The 20,850-nt window shown below is 47.4% G+C and overlaps 1 protein-coding gene and 1 long non-coding RNA gene across 2 annotated transcripts; both read left to right on the top strand.

The window, feature by feature from the left end:
* The first annotated feature begins 2,406 nt into the window (after nt 1-2,406).
* Nucleotides 2,407-13,040, top strand: LOC124961479 (uncharacterized). Its single transcript, XR_007104252.1, has 3 exons — nt 2,407-2,673; nt 11,385-11,564; nt 12,749-13,040. It is a non-coding gene; the product is annotated as an uncharacterized LOC124961479 (long non-coding RNA).
* A 5,654-nt stretch (nt 13,041-18,694) lies between these two features.
* Nucleotides 18,695-20,296, top strand: Ptf1a (pancreas associated transcription factor 1a). Its single transcript, XM_047519877.1, has 2 exons — nt 18,695-19,472; nt 19,903-20,296. Exons 1-2 carry the CDS (start codon nt 18,695-18,697, stop codon nt 20,103-20,105), a joined length of 981 nt encoding a protein of 326 aa, XP_047375833.1. The 3' UTR covers nt 20,106-20,296.
* Nucleotides 20,297-20,850: the final 554 nt, after the last annotated feature.

Genomic DNA, 20,850 nt, shown 5'->3' with positions numbered 1-20,850 from the left:
GATCAGACACTGATTCCCATTTCGTGGATGAGGAAACTGAGCCCAAGAAGTTCATACTTACTCCAAATAACACAATGAATCATTGAACAGATAAACCAAAAAAGCCGAGTTTCCAGTCTTCTTTTCTGCTCGTTCCTCGGCTATCTACGACTATATTTAATGACTGTCTCCAGGGTCCACAATTCTGCACCTCTCCCTCCAGCTCAATTATCTAAAAACCGAAAGAGTAGAAAATCAAAAGTGAGATGGAAGTCAGCAGGGACGTGAGGCCATGGATTGCTGCCATTCCTTGCTTTCTCTTTCAGAAGCCAAAATTGTCAGTGCCCTCGATCGGTGACAGTCCCTAGCCCGCGGCGCAACTCCTGGTGTCCGCGGGAGTCCGCACATTTCAGGAGCTTCCAGCTGCCCCTTCTTCTCCCAGGGTCGCCAGACACAGAGCGCAGGGCCAAGTTGGAGCCTAGCAAGGGTGGCCCTGGTGTCGGTGCCAAAGCCTCCCTGGGTACACTGCACCAAGAGCTGCTTCCCCTCGCTCTGCGAGCGCCGCTTCCTCCCGGACCTCTGCAGATTGCGGGGAGACCCGTGGGCAGCCAAGGAACCGCAGGGCCGCTCCGGAGTCCCAGAATCTTGACTGCACGGAGCCACGGCTTCCCCAGCTCCCTCGCGGGTTAACAGTCAGTGCCAGGGAGAAGAGCGGGGCTCTCCCTACCCCCTCCCCAAGTGTGCCTGGGCGCGCTTCCATCTGATTAGAATGTTTCTTCCATCTGATTAGAATGACAGTAGCTTTCAAGTCATTCATTATGAGAAGAATTTTAGTCTTAAAAGAAAAAAAGAGAGTCTCACTGTAATTGTGAGTTGTAATAAATGCAAACTTCTGGTGCCTTCCTCTGCAGTATGTAAGACAGTAAAAAATGTGTCTCGTCCAAACTCACCCCCTCCCCGAGCCCATTGTGAAGTCAATCGCTAACAAAGGGGACGTGTGAATATTCAACACCGAGTCTTTCAGTTGTTATTTTCCGGAATCCCTGAGTTGACTTTTTTTTTTTTTAATGGGCGAATACCTGTTTAAGTTTTTAAAGCACATGGAAATCGCCCGCGAGCGACCATATAATTTGATTTGCCAGGCAATCTGCAGAGCGATCGCACATCATTTATAATGTTCATTGAGCATTTTGCCTAATTGTGTCTGTCTCTGAAAGGGCAGCGCACCCCCTCCCGACCGCGAGCTGCACAAGTGGCGACATTCCCATGGAGCGGCCGCGCCGCAGCTTGCTGCATTCAGCGCGGGCGGCAGGGCCGAGCGCTTCCCCGCCCGGGCGACGGGCGCGCCGGACGCTAATAGCTCGCGGCTCAGGTACGAGCGGGCGCCGCATTTGACTCCATTCAATTCACAACCGGCCGCGCTTGCAGGTGTCGCCTTTTGAAACCTCCATTCAGGCGGCCGCTGTTCACTTCTCGCTGCGCTGCGGGTTTTGTAGAAGCGCAAGAATGGGGCTGATTATTCCCGTGCCCACATGCCGCCCCCACACGGCCCCACCCCCGTCCGACTCGAGGCTTCCCTCGGCCAAAAGAGGCGTTTAATTAGTTCTGGGGCCGCGGAGAGCCAGCGTGGCCGACAAAGCCCGGCTCCCCAGGTAACCCCGTACCCAGGGGGCGCGCGGCGCTAAAGCGCCCGTATTGGGCCGCGCGCTTCCTCCCGCGCCGCCGCCAAGCCCCCGCCCTCCCGCCAACTCTACCGATGACCCACGGCTCGCCCGCCAGGTTTGAGTGGACTCTGCCAGCCCCTCGCATGATCCCCCGGCGCAACCAGTTCTCGGAAGCTGCGCCAAAGCCAGGCCAGCCCGGGAGTTGGACACTTGGTGTTTTCTAAAACACTTGGCATCTCCCTAATCCCAATTGGGGAAATACTGGCACACCTTCCCCATAACCCGCCTCTGCGTCTCAGCACTCTACTGCTGGGTCTGGGAGATGGCTAATGGCCGCTTGCCACCGCCGCCAGCCAGCGACGTTCCCTTTGCAACAGCGACTCTGGCGCCAGAGCGGGCCCAGAACACGCATATCTGCTGACAGCACTAGGCGTGGTCAAAGGCACTTGCACTATAGGTACAACCCTCGGGTGACTATGTGCGCCAAGCAGGGGCCGGCCCAAGGCCAGGGTCACGTCCCAGGGAGCCTTGATTTTAGCTGCGCTGGGGCCCAAACGGAATAAAGTCGCCTTTGGGATGTGCACGCCCAAGAGGAAGAGGAAGCTGGGGCGCAATGATGGCAGGCCAGGAGCCCACGTTGTATCTTTGGGACCGAGTGGGCGACGACCGCGGGACCGGGGAGGAAGGGGTCGGGTCCAGCCTTATGATTTGATTTCCGCGAGCGTCTGGGACCGCGTCACCCCATTCGTTCCACTGGCTGAGCTGTATGAACGGGCGGCTGGGCGGGCAGGAGGCTGGGCCGGGGGAGGGCCGGGTGGTCCCGCTCCCCCGCCCCCGCCCCGCCGGCCTCGCCGAGCACAAGTGTTGGGATTCCCACGGACCGGCGTGCTCTGCGGCTGGAGGCCGGGGCGCCGGGGCCCGGGAGACTTGGAGGACACAGAGGGGTTTGTAGACACGGTGACCTCCGCGCTCCAGCTCTGAAAGGGCCTGAAAGGAGACGTTTATGGTGCATTACCAGTCAAGGGCTCAGGTACCAGCGCCTTGTGTCGGGAAGCCCCAGCGGCCGCCCGTGCTGCAGGTGTCTGCTATACAATCGCCCCGGGAGGGGGAGGGAGGGCCGGCAGGGAGCGAGCGGGGAGGGGTCTCCGGCTAAACCGCCACTCCCGCGGTGGCCTCTGGCTCCTTTGCGGCCATAGCAGCCAGCCTAGCCTGCAGAAGGAGGTCCTAGGGGCTGATAGAGAAAGCAGCGAGATGTGGGGGGCCTCCTGGACCTTATCTGCCGGCTTCGCTCGATGGAGAAGGCAGTCTGGAGAGGTTTGGTGCTTCTCCCCAGCCGAGACCTAGTTCTAAAGCAAAGATCCCAGGCCAGCGCTGTCAGGGAAGGGGCATTTTTGCCCACATGGTGGGTTGTTTGGTCCCCCAGCGGCCTGCCTGGACTTGACATAAACTTCCCACATAGACCCTCCCTCTCCTCGTCTGACTTCCTGTGCAAGGTCATCAGTGGTGGCGCAAAGGCCATTATTACTTTTATTTGTGCTATCTATCATTACCTTTTTAAAAAATATATATTTTTTAGTTGTAGGTGGACACAATACCTTTATTTTATTTTTATGTGGTGCTGAGGATGGAACCCAGGGCCTCACGTGTGCCAGGTGGGCGCATTACCACTGAGCCCCAGCCCCAGCCCCTATCATTACCTTCTGAGTGAAACTGAGTGCTTTTCTTAAAGAGAAAAGTTGGACCAGGGATGGTAAAAAAGGAATGAATAAATAAATAAAGAAGACTGTGTGTCTGAAAAGGATTGTTTGAGAAGAGAATAAAGGGGAGAGGCTTCAACTTCCCACGTAGACCCACCCTCTCCTTGTCTGTCTTCCTGTGCAAAGATGGACCTGATCCTCTTTTAGCAGCTGCTCTTATTTAAAGCAGTGTTTCTCTCTCCAGTGCCAGTCACTCTCTGCCCAGAAGAAACCAAGGAAGGTGTATGAGCTCCTTCCATCTCCAGGAACTGCTGTGCCCTCACTCCTGTGCTTCTGTGTGCCCACAAAATCCAGGCAAGCCAAAAACTCAAGCCCCTCAAATTGTCTTCTAATGCAAAACCTCAAAATGCTTTTCCTGTTAAGAAAGAGATTGTGAATGAAATCTGCTTTCCAAGTCGGTTCCCAAAGGCTTTCCTGGTTCAAATATTAAGGAAAATAGTACACAAAATACCACTATGATATTAAGGCTCTTAAGAGCTGTTAGATGATTTTCAGTTCTAACTTGAGAAAGAATGAAGCAAACAGAAGTTGTGAGTGTCCAAAGGAACTTCCAAAGGTCCTAGATGTTTCCTTACTGTGTCTAATTTTAGCTGGTAATTTTCTTTGCTTCTTTTATCCAGTATTGGGAATTGCACCCAGGGGTGGTGCTCTACCACTGAGCTCTGTACCCAGCCCTTTATATTTTTTTATTTTGAGGCAGGGTCTCACTAAATTACCCATTCTGGCCTCCAACTCATCATTGATCTTCCTGCCTCAGCCTCCTGTGTATTTGGGATTACACACATGCCCCATTGCATACTAATTTTCTTTCTTCCTTCCTTTTTAAATTTTTATTGATTGATTGATTGATTGATTGAGACAGGGTCTTGCTGAGTTGCTTAGGGCCTTTAAATTGCTGAGGCTGAGCTTGAACCTGCAATCCTCCTGCCTCAGCCTCCCAAGTCACTGGGATTACAGGTGTGCAGCTCCATCATTACTTTTATTTGTAAAAAAAAAAAAATCATTAGCTTTTGACTGAGTAAAACTGAGTCATCTTAAAGAGAAAAGTTAGGCCAGGGGTGGTGAAAAAAAAAAAAATAAAGATGATTGTGGGTCTGAAAAAGATAGTTTAAGAGGAGAAGAAAGGGGAGAGACTAGAGAAGAAAAAGTCTTTTCCCTTGTAAAAAATAAAGGGAAATCACCACTTGCCTCTTACTATATTCTCAACCATGTCTTGAGTAAGTTCCCTCAAATAGCTGTCTCTATTTCTTCATCTTGATGCAGTCCTCAATCTGATGCATTCAGGCTCACACACTGAAAGTTTTTAGTCATTCTTGCCAGTCATTTCCATGTCCCCCAATTTAAGGACAATTTACAAACTTTTTCTTGCCTACAATTTCAGCAACAGGTCAAACATTTGTCTCCATGCCAGAAGCAGAATCCTAGGTCTCATTCTTTGCTTCTTGTATTTTTCCAAGCCCCACAGTCAGTAGTCACAATCCTCCTTCCACAATATTGCTCCAATCTGCCCGCCACCTCCAATCAGGATGGCTCCAATCAGGCCATCACTCTCTCAGCCCTCTGCAGCCTTCTGATTGGTCTTCCGCACTACAGGCTTGCTCTGTGCCCATCCATTCCCCACAGTGCAGCCTAAATATCCTTTCTAAATGGTAAGATTTACCATGTTATTCCCCCATTTAAAATTCTTTTGTGGTTTTTCATTCCTTGATTATTTATAACTTACAAACATGTGCTACTGTACTACTCAATAGTGTGCATTATGAAGAATGCATAAAATACACATTTAAGAAAATGAGATCAAAATACAAATGATAGTTCTAATATTTTCTTCCCATATCCCAGTAGAGCTTATCCACTCTAGAAATGATTTGTCTATATAATGCCAAACTCCATAACAAAACATATAGGGCTTTCCTTATTCTAAGTGGAGGATATTTATTTGTATCCTCATCCCATCTCTTTACTTTATCCTGTTTTATTTTTATTTTTGCAGACTGCATTTTGATTCATTGTACACAAATGGGGTACAACATTCCCATTTCTATGGTTGTACACAATGTAGATTCACACCATTCATGGAATCATACATGCACACAGGGTAATGATGTTTGTCTCAGTCCACTATCTTTCCTTCTCTTTACTTTATCCTCAATAAATTCCTTTATTTCTTCAAATGCCACAACAATTCAATTTCAAGTTTATCTCTCTTTTCTCTGTATTCTCACTAGTCTATAAGCTCCATGAAAAAAATAATCTGTTTCATTCATTGATATGCCACTAGTGAGTATCATAGTTCCCAACATAAAATAGACACTCAATAAATGTGTGTTGCACAAGAGAACATAGTACTTCTGTTTTCTATACAAATACTGGAAAGAAGAGAAATTGTCCGTAGAAAATAAAAAGAATGAAGATGTGCAAGGCAACAGAAAACATGAAGAGAATATCTGGACACACTTCCAGGTCACGGTTTGTTAACTAGGATACAAGTTTGACTTCTGCATAAGAAAAATTATTATACATATATATTAGGATTATAGACAAAACAAAACTGACTAGGTGTTTGAGGCTTGGCATGGGGTCTAAATGATGTCAGACACTCAGGTTCCTTCTCTGTAATTACTCATCTGTCCTCAACATATAGCTTATCAACTCATGATTCAAAATGGCTGCTCCAACTCCTGTTGCCTCAGCCTTCCAACAAGGGAAAAGAGGGAAAGTGACAACACAGGGCATGTATTTCTCTTTCAAAAACAGAGTCCCAACGATGAACCTTACTTCTGTCCACAACCCATTAGTTAGAAGTTAGTTTCACAGCCACACAGAGATGCAAGGGTGAGTTAGGAAATGTTTTTATTTGGGGTGACCCTGTGCCGGACTAAAATTCTAAGACGTCTGTTACTAAATGAAGAAGAGAATGGATATAGAGAATTTTCAGCTCCTGCAGCCTGTGGTACTGCTGCCTTCCCAAAGCCTTAATATTTTTCTGTCCTCAGATCCTAGGAGGTCTGTGTACCTCAGGCCACAGGCCCCATTTGATGTCTGAATTAGTTCAAGCTGTTAACCCAGTGCACAATGTACCGTGTGGCTGTTCGGTGACCCAAGGTGCCACAGCACAGGTGCATCAGACAGGTCAGGTGATGCCATAGCAGCAACCCCCAAAGCTTGGTGGCTTCGCACAACCAGTTTGTCTCTAGCCTCTGCTTGTTCCATGACAGTTTGCAGAGGGACCCTGATCACCACAGTCCCTCGAGGTCCTCAGGCAACAGGTACTCTGTCTCAAGCTGTTTGGACGGCCATTATAGGAGAAGCAGGAGACACGCTATGTACGGCTCATGTTTCCTTCCAGAGGCCACATGGGGCAAGTCACAGGGCCCCATCTCCCCTCCAAGAGTCTAGGGAAGGATGAACTCTCATCTATCTGGAAGAAGGTCTGGGGTGTCAGTGCCCACCAGCTCCCCCACCAGCTCTGATGGAAGCTTTCCAGGCCAACTTCTAGTCACTACTAGTATCTTCATAAAGCACTGGATGTGCACTGTGAGCCCTCTGCCCCTTCTCTTCTCTGCTCAAACCTGTCAGGCTGAAGAGGGAAAGTGTCCAGTGCTTTGGGGGCCTCTAAAGTCAACCACATCAATTATCCTTCACGCCTGTCTAAATTGAGGTAGGGACATATCAAAACCATGCAGCTTCGGCTCCATTTAAGGCACTCTGTTTCACCACACATATTCCTAGCTGCATCATGGATTTTTACAGTGGGTTTGTGTTCCAGTCTGGCAAGCACCAACCTTTTAAAAAAAAAGTCACCAAGGATCAGGACATGTGAGAGTACAGACATTTTACCACGAGGGCCACAGGTTTCCAAGTCTGGCAAAGGCTAAATAAAAGTGAGATTCAAGGGACATGAGACAATCCCTGACCACCTCCCACATATGCTTTCAATGCAGTAGGGCCACAAATGCCTCACTTTTAAAAAAATCATTCCTGTGATTTATGGCATTACCTTTCAAGGGTACTAACCAAGTGCCAGAGAGATAGAGTTTGGTTGCTATGTTTTGCTCGTACCTTAGTGGAGCAGATGTGTTCCTTTATGGCCTCTAGCTGAGATCAATGGCCCTGAAATAATCGGCTTTTAAAGAGGGCAAAAAGGATAATTTGGAGCACGGGGTATTCTTTGAGGACACGGGTCTTGGTGGGGCATCCATGTGGTCATCATGAGGCCACTCCCTGCCCGGGATGGGGAGGGGGTACAAAGAGCCTTCTTAAAAGGCACTGATCCTGGGCATTGCTTAAAGTTGGGAGCTCAATGCCCAACAGCTATCACACACCTCCGGGCTTTGGACAATACGTTCAGTTTCACATTTTTGTCCCTCCTCTGTGGTCATGTTCCCCCAGCACTAAAATAGTTGGACAGCATTCTCCTCCTTTTCTGGTGCCGGGCATTGAACCCACAGCTTCACACATGCTAAGCACATGATATGCCACTAAGCTACACCACCAGCTCAACATCGCCCCCTGCACCAAGCCTCCTCTGTCCCCTCTCTTGGACAGGCAGAGTCCCTGAACCTCAGCTACACCCCTTAGTACTCTGGAGTGGAATTAACTGCTCCCCTCCCCTCCTACTGGGACAGCAACTGCATCTTATTCATCTCTGTATCCCTCACCTTTAACACAGTGTCTTGAATGTAGTTGGTGCTTAAAATATTTCTTAAAGGGATAAGTAAATTAATTAGGGCTTAAAACAGGATGTGTGGAACCTGCCCTCAGTATTTCTGCATTGCTTATAACTTCATTACAAGAATGAAAATCAACAAAACTTAAAAAGAGATTTAAGTGATTGCTTGGCATTATATAGAACTAGTAGGCTCTAAGGTGTTCTGTTGGGGTACAGGAAAAAACATTAGAATGTCACTTATATTTTTACTCATCTTCATAAAAACTTCTTTTTGTGCATTTTTAAAAATGTGCCAAACGTATTAGCAGAGTCTTATGGGTATACTATTTTAAATGCATAAATACATATAGGAATCACAAGAGTGCATATTCAAAAATGGTAATTAACTATGTCAGGCACAGCTAGTCTCCATCCCACTCCCACAACACATAATGTTTTCCCCTCCTTTTTTGACAACACTCCAAGTTTTAACTAGGAACATGGTCACCTAACTCAAGACTATGTTGGTCTGCTTCCCTTGCAGCTAGATGTGGTCATACAATGGCTCAGACCAATTAAATATGACTACTATGATGTGTGCAACCTTCAGGTTATGTTCCAGAAAGTGTGCCCTTTTCTTCTTCTGGGATGCAGACACAATGATAGGAGCAGGAGCAGCCATCTTGAACTGAAGGATGAGAAGCCATGTTTTAGAAAGACAGAGCAACAAGTTAAGAGGAAGCTGGTCCTCCAACCCATTTTGCCATCATATAAACTTTGGATTTGTTATGCTCAGACTATTATATGAGAGAGATATAATGTTGTACAGATGCTCCTTAACTTACAGTGGGGCTTCATTCTGATAAATCCATTGTAAGATGAATATAGAGTTAAGTCAGAGATGCAATTAACACAGTTTAACCTTCCAAACATCATACCTCAGCCTAGCCTGCTTTAAACATGCTCAGGATACTTACCTTGGCCAAGAGTTGGGGGAATCATCTAACACAAAGCCTATTGTATAATAAAGTGGTGAATATCCCACATGCATACATGGATGGACATTTTGTAGACAGGACGGGATGCAAAAACCCAAACCACAACATCCAGAAAGCTGTCCACACAGGACCGTCACTTAAGTACCAGCCATTCACCCTCCTGAACAAATGTGAAACTGGATGTCCCTGGCTGCTCCTGTCCCACCCTGAGTATCACACCACGCTTCACTATCTGGAAAAAGATCAAAATTCAAAGTGCAGTTTCTACTGTACATGTATTGCTTTCATACCAGCCTAATGTTAGAAATTTGTGAGTCAGACCATCATAAGTCAGAGACCCTCTGTATTTTCATCACTCTTATAGTTAGATATTTGTTACAGAAGTCAGGACTTTTATCCAAAATATTATGAGGTGCTCAGCCAAAAAAGTTGGGAGATAACTTTTCTGTTGTTGTTGTTGTTGGGACTGGAGATTGAACCCAGGGGCAATCAACCACTGAGCCACATCCCCAGCCCTTTTTGTATTTTATTTTGAGACAGGGTCTCGCTAAGTTGTTTAGAGCCTTGCTAAGCTGCTGAGCCTGGCTTTGAACTCGAGATCCTCCTGCCTCAGCCTCCTGAGCCACTGGGAATACAGGTGTGTGCCACCACCCCTGTGAGACAACTGGCTTTCAAGGTGATTCCTTTACATAGACATTGAGGCTCAAGGAGAAAAATGCCAAGGGAGAGAGACCTCTTCAGCTCTTCACATGCCTGCGGTATCACTTCCCATTCAAGCCTTTTTCTTTCTATAGACATTTAAAAAGCTACAGATTAACCACTGAGTACAAGGAATCAGGAAGGAAGTGGCATTGAGTCCCTGCTGTGATTCAGAGTGCTTGTACATACGGTTTCATTAACTTTCCACCACAGTCCTTCTGGTGGACATGATTGTTTCTTTCCATTGCCAGAGCCAAGGAAATGAGCTCAACATTCAATATTAAATAACATATCCAGGAACAAACAGCTGTAAGGGGTGGAGCAGATATCAAATGTGACTTCAGATTCTTCCACCTGCACCCTTCCATGTGTTTCTAGCCCTCGAGACTTCCCCTCACCTCTTCTCCCTCCTCTTGCCTCACTTCCTCTTCACTTTCCTGCCCTCCTTCCCGCTGACTCCTAAAGCCAAAAATGTGTATTAGATAATCATCTGGAGCAGTGTTTCTTAAACTGTCCCTGTAACGTATGTAGGTATGCATATACATGTGATTATTGACATGTACGTGTACACCTGCTATCTAGAAAATCTCCATCTTTTTCATAGAAAAACAAAACACTGACCAATAAAACCTTTCATGAGGGCTGAGGATGTAGCTCACTGGTAGAGTGCCTGTCTAGCACGTAGAAGGCCCTGGATGCAATCCCTTGCACCTCAAAAGCAGGCAAAAACTTTAATGGGCCCTCAGTGTCATAGTAAATTATTATTAATATGAAATTCCATAAATAGTTACAAATATAAAATGTGTATGCATTGCTTTTATGTAACTACCAAACCCCAAAATAAGTAAAATAAAAAATTAATCAGGGGCTGGAGTTGTGGCTCAGTGGTAGAGCACTTGCCTAGCATGTGTGAGGCACAGGGTTTAATTCTCAGCAACACATATAATAAATGAATAACATAAAGGTCTATCGATATCTAAAAAATATTTATAAAAAATCTAATGAATAAAATTCAAAATAACCTTAATGTGACAGATGATAATGACATTGTCATAATGACATATGCCTCTTACAGAGTTGACACAGTGTTGGTCCCTGTCCATGTGATGATTCAGTCTTTACCCCCAGTTTAATTCAACTACCACGATTGCTTTGTCATCTTTCTTGTGTGACCATTTGGTCTTTTCTTTGCACAAGCAAAGTGTGTTTCTTTAGCTGTACCAGTTCCAGTAGCCCAGTTGGTTCCACTGCTGTCCAAAGCATGGGTGTAAACTCAAGAGTCATGGGCGTAAATGGTCCAATGGCAGGACCCATTTAGAAGGCGTCAACTAGATGGTCCAGAGACTGCTCATGCTTTATCGTCATAGTTTTTAGAAATAATCATCTAAATGATGTCACAAAAGTGAAAAATTGTTGTCATGAAGTCATGCAGCATTCATTTAAGAAATATTATTCTAGAAAATGAGAGGCCCCTGGGAATGACAGGTCCAAGGATAGGTCTCCATAAGCAAAACCCATCCCCATTATGGAAATAGTCCCCTTGTGGGGAGGAGACCACAGAGGGACAAGCAGATGGGGCTGCAATGGTGTCCCATGACCAGCCTGACTGAGAAAAACACTCTTGACTTCTCTGCAGGGCTGGTGAGAATGAGAGGGAAATGCCAGCCTCTACCGGACACCTGCCCTCAAGGTCCTGGTGTCTGTCTAACAGTGGCTCAGAGAGGGACACTGCAGGAGAGATGGAGGAAGACTGCTTGGAGGCCCCTGCCGGTGCTGAGGGCTTGCTCTGCCCCTACACCACTTTTTGCTGGACCGTGTAAGTGGACTACTTCTCCAGACTGCACTTTTGAGCCATGAGCATTAGCAAAAATCCAGAAGTAGGCCTAATCCTGATGACTCCCAAGATAGGAGAGCAGCTGACCAGTGCATTGCATTCAATGTCAATAACAAATCAAGCTCAGCATTTGTTGATGTATTTGTTGTTATTTGTCCACTGAAAATCTAGGTTGTTGGCTAGAGGGGGACAATCACCAGAACAACTCTATCCAAGTAAGAGTGTTCTTACTTCTCACCAATGATATACCCTCATCCATTTCACCATTACTAAATAACTAACTGAGCAGCTACTACTGTGGGCCTGGCACTGCATATATGAATTATATTTATTAGTTCAGTTTATCCTAAAAATAATCAAATGAACTATTATAATTTCTTTTTGCATATGTAGGAGTAGAGGCACACTAAGGTGACAAAACCTGATCCACAGGAAGGGACTCACAGAATTCTTATCTCTTACAAAGCTCAAGCATGGAAACTGATGTCTGGGATCTTCAAAAGCTTTCCCTTAAAAATTTGTTGTTCTTAAATAATACTGGGTGCTTTCCCTGCTTGAACCAGGCATCATTCAATGTATACTTTAAGCACAGATTCACCCAGCTGAGCAAACATTTTTGTTCTACATGGGGTTTTAAAAAGGAGCCACAACGAGATTTTCACTGCAATACCCCAACATCTTCAGGACCACAGACATGAGTGAAAGGTGTTATGGATAAGAAGTGGAACAATTCTGAGGGAAAGCAAAATAATGACCTACCAGGCAAGGAGTAAGATCAGATCACAGATAGAATACAAAGGTTTCCTAGTTATTGCAAAATTCATGAGCAGAATGAACTGTGAGTTCTTAAATGGAGTGAATGGTGCTAAAGAAAATAAAATTATCCAGCAGCGAAGGCATGTGATGAATCATCCTGCCACCATTAAAACCTATCCGTAAAGATATAGGGGAAATTATGGGGAAATGCTATCAAGTGAAAAATGCAAGCCACAGAACTAGAAATGAATGGAAGAAAACAGACCACAATGATAGTAGTACTCACCTGGAGGTTGTGGAACCACAAACAATGTAGAACATGTGGTAGTTTTCATGAGTATTTAGTAATTTTCAATTTCCTTTATGTCATCAAATCCCTCTGGATTTTATTCAATATTTATTTCATGCAGGTAACAACATTTCGTCCCATGTCATCCTTTTTCAACTGCACATCACGCAAAAATCAGTTACAGAAGGAACCTACCTTGTATCTACCTGTCCCTGCCAGCCCATGCTGATTCCACCTACTGAAGGGTACTTGTTGAAAATGGCACAAGCTAATATCCATTTCATGAAGACATCATGAACGCCAACATTTTTCTTTTTTACAAAATAAGTTCATTAACATTTTTAAAAACTTCCTGAGTGTATGTTCACAAAAATCAAAAGAAGTAAAAGAGTTATACAATGAAAAATTCTATGCACAAACTACCCATTTCATTTCTTGATAGAATTAATGCCACCAGGTTCTTGTGTGTTCATCTAGGGATACTGATGACTACACAGATGCACTGACACATGCTTACTGTCCTCTTCTTAAAATGCAGGTGGGACCATGCTAGTCCCTCTTGCTTCTTTTATTTAGCTAAATATTCCATTATATGGTTGTAACAGAACTCACTAAAGGACCCCACTGACGGATGTGAAGCAAGAAAATACATAGCTTTGAAAAGAAAGGAATAGATGTGGGGAATAAATTCCTGTTTCTATTGAATTCCTTCTTTTTCTTTCCACTGCTTACTTTGGAGGTCAAGATGCGGAAGTCTGATAATAATGACTTGCAATGTTTACATTACTAAAGTTCAAACACCTTCCAGAATAACAAGGCTGAAGGACAAAGCTCAGGAGCTTTATAAACTTTGGCATGACAGAGAACACTTACTTGGGTCATTCTATCAACATTCAGGTGTTTCTCCTTTTAATGATTAATGTTTAACAATGAGAAACACAAGGCCACAAGGAAGGAGGCAGGCACTCAGCCTTGGACTTGCTCTAGCTCAAGGCAACCCTCATCTCCCAATGGGACATAGCCCAGTTTTATTTATATTTTAGCCTGAGCAACTTCAGAATGGAGAGGGTGTCAGGGGAAACCCTCCCACATGGTGTGGAGACCCTCCACCTCACACTCCCTGGAGTTGGAAATCCACTCATTTGCACTCATGGCCCCTGGTGCCAGCTTTGCCACTGGGGGCAAGCTAGCCATTCTGAATCTGTTTCCACTTGGAAATGATAAAAATACTTGACCCATTTCTCTCAAAGGACTGCCATAGGAGCCAAGGTTGTGAAACTCATATGAAACAAAATATATTAAGTATAGAGACAAGGAAGGGGCAGAGAGATGACATGAAACACACATAGATGGAGTCAGCCAAACCTGGCATTGGGTCTGGCTCCTCTCACTGAGCTCATAACCTTGGGTGGAAGGCTGAGCCTTAATTAGTCACCTGTTGAATAAGAAAGAACACTTTTTAGCTTGCAGAATTATGAGGCTAGGTGATAAAGATATCTGCAAGTCCATCATGTTCATGTTTCATCTTCTCTAGCATCTTTTCCTTCTATCATAGGATAGAATGAGATGGTTCAGAATATGATCGAGTATGGTGAGAACAGAGAGGGAGCAGGAGTTCAAAAGACCGAGGGTTTAACTCAGCTATGTTGTGTGCTCAACTCAGTATGCACAAAGCCCTGGTTTCATGCACCAAACCAAGAGTTCAACATCATCTATACCAGTCATTTCTGGAATGGGAGAAAATGCCACAAGATCATGAGAACAGAGTAGGTCTTCCAAGTGGAATGTGATTTCTGAGACTAGAGATCATCACCTGATCTCAAATTCGACTTAGCATACTTTGTCTTACTCAGGAAACCACACGTTTAGCAAATTCTTCTTTAGCCATTATCATTCCTTGATCTCAGTTGGTGCTGTGGTCCATGCAGTGAAGCCAGGAGTCAAGGCCAGGAGGTAGTGATTGGTATTCTGGGCTGCTTTAGAAGAGGTTTGGATAGACCACAGTGCTCATGAATATAAACACACCTTTTATGGGTGAGAGAAGCTGAGTTGCTCTCAGCAGCCTGTGGAACCATCACTGTGCTGAGGTGGTTTGGGACCGACATTATCCTGCTGTGTGGTCTTAGGGGAGTCACAGAATCTTGCTGGGCCTCAGAGGACTTTATGAACTCTGATTTTATTTTTCAAATCCTCTTTCCTAAGAGCATAAAGATAAAGGAACGGATTGATGAGTGTACTGGGTCCTCAAGTGGGGCGAAGAAAAATACCTTGGGTCAGGGATTGAGGAAGTGCTAAAGAAAGGGGATGGGGCAAAGGAAAGGACAAACCACCACCTACCCTCACCCTGAGTTTCCAAGCTGAGGTGGGCAGGAGACAGGAGGACCTGGAAGAATGAACGTGGACCCATTTGGGGCCTACTGGAGACTGAACTCAGGGGTACTTAACAACATAGGCCTATTTATTTTTTAGTTGAGATAGGGTCTCACTAAGTTGCTGAGACTGGCCTTGAACTTGCAATCCTCCTGCCTCAGCCTCCTGAGCAGCTGGGATTACAGGTGTGTACCACCGCACCCTGCTTCATGGACCCATTTTTCAAACTGTAAATAGACCATGAGTCACGACCATAAGTACCTGCTTCACTATGCTCTCTGCCCAGATTCACCCGAGGAAGGGATAGGGGCCTGGGTTCAAACCCCACCATCACTGCTCCGAGAAGTTGGAAAATGTTTGATGGAAAACAAATGAACACACGTTCAGGTCCCTGAGACTCCTGGGAATGGGGGGAGAACAGGGACAGGTCACAGGTGAGGGGAGGTGGAGAAAGAAAGAGGTCAAGGCTCAACCTCAGTGGCCCTTGCTAGGGTGTTTCCTGGAATGGAGAACCCAGGAGAGGGTTGAGGCAGCCCAAAGGAGGTTTGGGAGTCCACCAGGCCCAGGACAACCAGTTGGCAATGAACCTCTGCAGAAAGGTTTGAAGAAGTCTTGAAAGTCCTACCAGGGTTTGGCAGTAGGGAAGCCAAGTGTCCCTTCCATTGCCCATCTCGGCAGTAGGATGGCACCTTCTAATGAGGCAGGGGTTCTTTATAAGATTCTTGGGGACATTTCTCATGAGGACAGAGTGGAGAAGAGGGGAAGCAGGAGTTTAGCAGAGGATGGAGCAGTGTAAGTTCTAAGATCAGTTTTTTCTGTGCATAAACTAACTGGAACCTTTCCATAGAAGTCCCCCACAGGATCCCCCACTGCCCAGAGGATCCTGGAGTGTGGAGCCAAGGCTGGAATGAGAGTTGGAGCCACTAGGAGGGCAAGACAACATTCAGTTCCAGTCTTTTCCTCATCCAACCTGTTGCTCCGAGTGGCAGAGGGCCGCCATCCACACTGTTTTGACCTCCAGTGACCCAGAGAAAATTTCCTTTATTAGCAGAGAACTCTTTCTTCTTTTTATTAGAGAAAAGAACAATCATGTCTTACTTAAGGAGTGTGTGTGTGTGTGTGTGTGTGTGTGTGTGTGTGTCTACAGGTCTAGTCCTAGCTTCTCAACAAGACCAGTGTGCAGACAGCCAGCAATTCTCCAAGAGAAAACACTGGGGTCAGGAGTTGGGAAGAGGAAAAGAAGGAGGGAATGTTATGGGGACAACAAATGAGGACTTTCTTCCTCCTACCCTGCTCATCCACATGGGCCCAGGAGATGCTGGAGTTTCCAATGTGAGCTCTGCCCAACCTCACCAGACAGCAACATTTCCCTCCCACTGTTGATTTCCCACTAGGTCACCTAAGTGCCCCAGATTTCTGGAACTCTCTCATAAACTCATCAAACAAATGTAAGACAATTTTGTGGATGCAGACTGTTATAATCATATTGAATAAAAAGATACTTATGCACTCACTCCCAAGTATCCCAGTACCCTCCCTCCATCTTCATGACCCAAACATTTTCTCAAGAACCACCTAGGCTATCAGAGAAGTCTCTCAGTCAATGAAAGAGGGACTTTGTAGGATCAGTCAGTCTTTTCTTTAGTGAGTGGTTATCAATATTTCAATAAGGTATTGAATTCTGGTCATCTGTTACTCTTGCAAGTCTTTGGATGAATCCATTTGGTTTTATTCTAACCAAGTAAGGACAGGAAAGGACCTTTCCAATGTAAAGGGAATTGGGTACACAACGGTAGCTTAGAACCCTGGTCTTTACAAACGTCCCCCAACATCCCATAGCTTCTCTGCCTTTGGGGTCACAAAGAGAAATCCAAATTAAGAAAATTATAACTCAGCCTTCATCACAGGAAACCTGGACCATATCTGCATCCACTTATGAACAACGACCACACTATGAAGGAGGCATGACCATAAGAAAGAAGCAGCTGAAAAACAGTGGGGTTCTTGACAATTCAAGGTAGGGTACCTCTCATCTTCAAATCTTATATCTCTTTTGGGCTTAACACTACGGTTAAAGAAAGTGAAATGTCTGAAACCGAGAAGTGTGTTAAGTCACCGTTCTTCAGAGGCATGGACTTAGATTTTGAAGGGATTCTGAGTAACCTATAGAAACCTCTGCTGGGACAATTGTCTAAGAAAGGAAGCGTCTGACCCTGGAAGACAACTCCTCTAGTGCTCTATTGAGGCAATACGCATGGTGGCTGCCCTTCTTAACTCTCCCGGTATGGAACTGGAGCCTGGCTTTTAACACGAATTGCCCGGACGCTGAAAGTGTTTCTTTGTTGCTTTTAAAGTGAGGAATTCAAGTTGCCCTGCAGTCTGCGATAAAGCGTCTTAGGAGAGAATGCACGCGGGGTGTGAGTGTGTTTGTGTGTGTGTGTGTGTGTGTGTGTGTGTGTGTGTCTGAGAGAGAGGCAGAGAGAGAGAGAGAGAGAGAGAGAGGGAGAGAAAGGTCGAGAAAGAAAGAAATCATTGAGGAATGGTCGCAGTGGCCAGAAAGGTGAGAGACAGGCTTTTAAAATGGTTTACATTCTGCCCTTTAACTTCAATGCCCTCCCTCTGGACTGCTCCAGAGCAGGAGCTTCAATTGACTCCTTTTGTACCGGGTTTATTGCTCAGATCCCCTAGGGTCTCGATTTGCTCTCAGAAGAAATGCGCCCCACTGAGCTGCTCTCGGAGGCAGCCCTCGTCTCCTCTCCCCATCCCCTCTTCCCCTGCAGGGGAGGGCAGGGGAGGCTAGTCCAGCCAAGGGCGGCGTCCCCTAGGCGCGCTCCTAGACAGTGCGCTGAGTCTGCGCTCTTTAGGAGTGGGACTAGGTCGCCTTCCGACCCCACTAGCACATCCTGAAAACTTCACCAGAGCCCTTGAAAGGCCTGGTGATGGGATAGAAGCCCCCAGTAGAACCCATGTCCGAGCTCCGTGCGCGCCGGGTATGGGATGGCGAAATGCACCAACCCGGCCCCTGAGTGCAGCCGCTCTAACGGTTCAGGCTGCCAGCGGTTTCTGCGCTGACTCCAAAGGTGGTATGAACACCGCTGGAGGTCAACTCTTGCACCCTTAGGATCTTTTATGGCTGCGTGCGACTGCCCTAGCCCGGGTGTGGAAAGACAGAGCACTGCGCTGGGGAGTGCGCGGGGACAAGTGTCGGGCGCCGCGGGTTACAGGTACCCCTGAAGCTGCGCTTTGGCAGGTAGGTGGAGAACAACCGACAGAGGAGAGGGAAGAATTCGGCCTCCCTTCGCCCCAGGAGCTCCCAAAGGGAGCAAAGCGCACCGGTCGCTGCCGCCGCCCTGGGCCTCCGGCCCCCTCCTCCCCGCGCCCCGCGCTCTGATTGGCTGGCGCGGCGGGTCCCTGGCACGCGCCTGTGGATGTAGTTATAAGAATCCTCGCGTGCCGGCCCTCAGCTTCAGCAAGTCGGTCCCAGCCCTCCCCAGTGCAGCGCGGGCGCCAGCCAGAGCGCCGCGGCGGCGGGCACTCCAGGGAGGCCTGGGGGCGGGCAGTCCGGCTGCCGCCGCGCGCCTCCAGCGCAGGGCCCCGTAGGGAGGGGCAGGCGGACCGGAGAACACTGCAACCCAGCACTTACAAAGCCTCACCCTAGGCAGTCCGGCTGGACCCCTGGCCCGTGGCGGCGGACAGCATGGACGCGGTGCTGCTGGAGCACTTCCCCGGGGCCCTGGACGCCTTTCCGTCTGCTTATTTTGACGAGGAAGATTTCTTCACCGACCAGTCCTCCCGGGACCCTCTGGAGGATGGCGATGAGCTGCTGGCAGACGAGCAGGCCGAGGTGGAGTTCCTCAGCCACCAGCTACACGAGTATTGCTACCGCGACGGGGCATGCCTGCTATTGCAGCCCGCGCCCTCGGTAGCCCCGCATGCGCTCGCCCCGCAGCCCCCTGGGGGTCCGGGAGAGCCTGAGGACGGCGCCGGTTATTGCTGCGAGACAGGGGCGCCCCCCGGCGGCTTCCCCTACTCGCCGGGCTCGCCACCCTCCTGCCTGGCCTACCCGTGCGCCGCGGCGGCCGTGCTGTCCCCAGGGGCGCGGCTGCGTGGCCTGAGTGGCGCGGCGGCGGCGGCGGCGCGGCGGCGGCGTCGTGTGCGCTCTGAGGCAGAGCTGCAGCAGCTGAGGCAGGCGGCCAACGTCCGCGAGCGGAGACGCATGCAATCCATCAACGACGCCTTCGAGGGGCTGCGCTCGCACATCCCCACGCTACCCTACGAAAAGCGCCTCTCCAAGGTGGACACGCTGCGCTTGGCCATCGGCTACATCAACTTCCTCAGCGAGCTCGTGCAGGCGGATCTGCCATTGCGCGGTGGCGGCGCAGGCGGATGCGCGGGACCCGGCGGCGGTGGGCGCCTGGGCGGGGACAGCCTGGGCAGCCAGGCCCAGAAGGTCATCATCTGCCATCGCGGCACCAGTAAGTGCGTCCGAATCTCAGCCCAGGGAGAGGGGGCACTGACACCTGCACGCGAAGACCCGGGAAAGTCGGGCGAACAGACTGACAAGCAGACTGACGGACCGACGGGTGGGCGGATGGTCGGTGGGCACCTGCGACCTTGAGCACGAGCTTGTGTTTCTCGTGGGTTTTTTGTTTTTGTTTTTTTTACCTCTGAAGTTTTGACGACGGCTGCCTGGAGGGCAAGTGTCCCCGCCACACCAGCAGCTCCTAAGATTCCAGGGAGGGGGGCGGTTAGGGCTTGAGGGGTGGACTAAGAGGGTCGTTCTAATATAACTGTAAGGCTCCCGTTCAGTCGAGGTGCCCATGGGGGGATCCAAAAAGTTCGGAGGGGACCTCTGGGAAGATGGTTGGATATTCACACTCTGTTTTTCTTTTTTCACCTCCCCAGGGCCTCCCTCCCCTAGCGACCCGGATTATGGTCTCCCTCCCCTTGCAGGACACTCTCTCTCGTGGACTGATGAGAAACAACTCAAAGAGCAAAATATTATCCGAACAGCCAAAGTGTGGACCCCAGAGGACCCCAGAAAACTCAACAGCAAATCTGCATTTAACAACATAGAAAATGAACCGCCCTTTGAATTTGTGTCCTGAGAAGACTCATATTTGGCTGAGGATCTCATTATGTCCCTGTGCATATTGTACATGTAAATACCTATAATGTAAATGTAATTTAAGAATCAAAATTTTCTAATGGCAATCAACTGTTATTTATCTATTTATTATCCTGTCAAGTTAATGAAATAGATGATCTCTTTATATATATAATTTATATAATTTATCCTGAGTTTCTAAAAATATGCAATAGCGAATGATTCCCCCAGCACCTTTAGCAGAACTCTGCATTGTTGAAAAAAACTCTGGTCAGAAAATTCCATGCTTATTTATTGCCAGATACAGTTTATTTCTAAGCATTGTTAATAAATGCTATTTACACCTTTTTTTCTACAAGTTATTTGTTTAGTACATGATGGGAGAAACTATATCTTTAAAAATAATTAACTTGGTAAAAACTAAATCAGGAACTCAAATGGTAGCTATCAAGTAGGGAACTGAGTTTTTATTTAGATGGCCTTCGATTCTCCATGGTAGTCCTTCATCTGCATCATCCACTCCAACTAGTAACATATTTATCCTACCTTTCAAATAACCCATGGGGCAAACAGGTCATAGTATTTGTTATTCCCACTTTTCAGAGAGGAAGGCTGAGGCTCAGACGATGGTTTTCCCAAGGTCACCCTCATTCTGCCTGATCACATTGTATAAAAGTGAAGGCGCTGTGCCTGGTGGGAGCTGAGAGCTAATTTCTGGGCTGGGAAAGGGAACGGGTCTTTCTGCT

This window comes from Sciurus carolinensis, chromosome 12, assembly GCF_902686445.1.
Source record: "Sciurus carolinensis chromosome 12, mSciCar1.2, whole genome shotgun sequence".
Lineage (NCBI taxonomy): Eukaryota > Metazoa > Chordata > Mammalia > Rodentia > Sciuridae > Sciurus > Sciurus carolinensis.
This window is presented reverse-complemented; position numbering and strand designations above follow the sequence as displayed.

What these genes read in the sequence shown, in the direction of transcription:
- Ptf1a (XM_047519877.1), top strand. Translation starts at nt 18,695, where the DNA reads ATGGACGCGGTGCTGCTGGAGCACTTCCCCGGGGCCCTGGACGCCTTT. An exon ending in CATCTGCCATCGCGGCACCA is followed by an intron (nt 19,473 to 19,902) that starts GTAAGTGCGTCC and finishes TCACCTCCCCAG; the next exon opens with GGCCTCCCTCCCCTAGCGAC.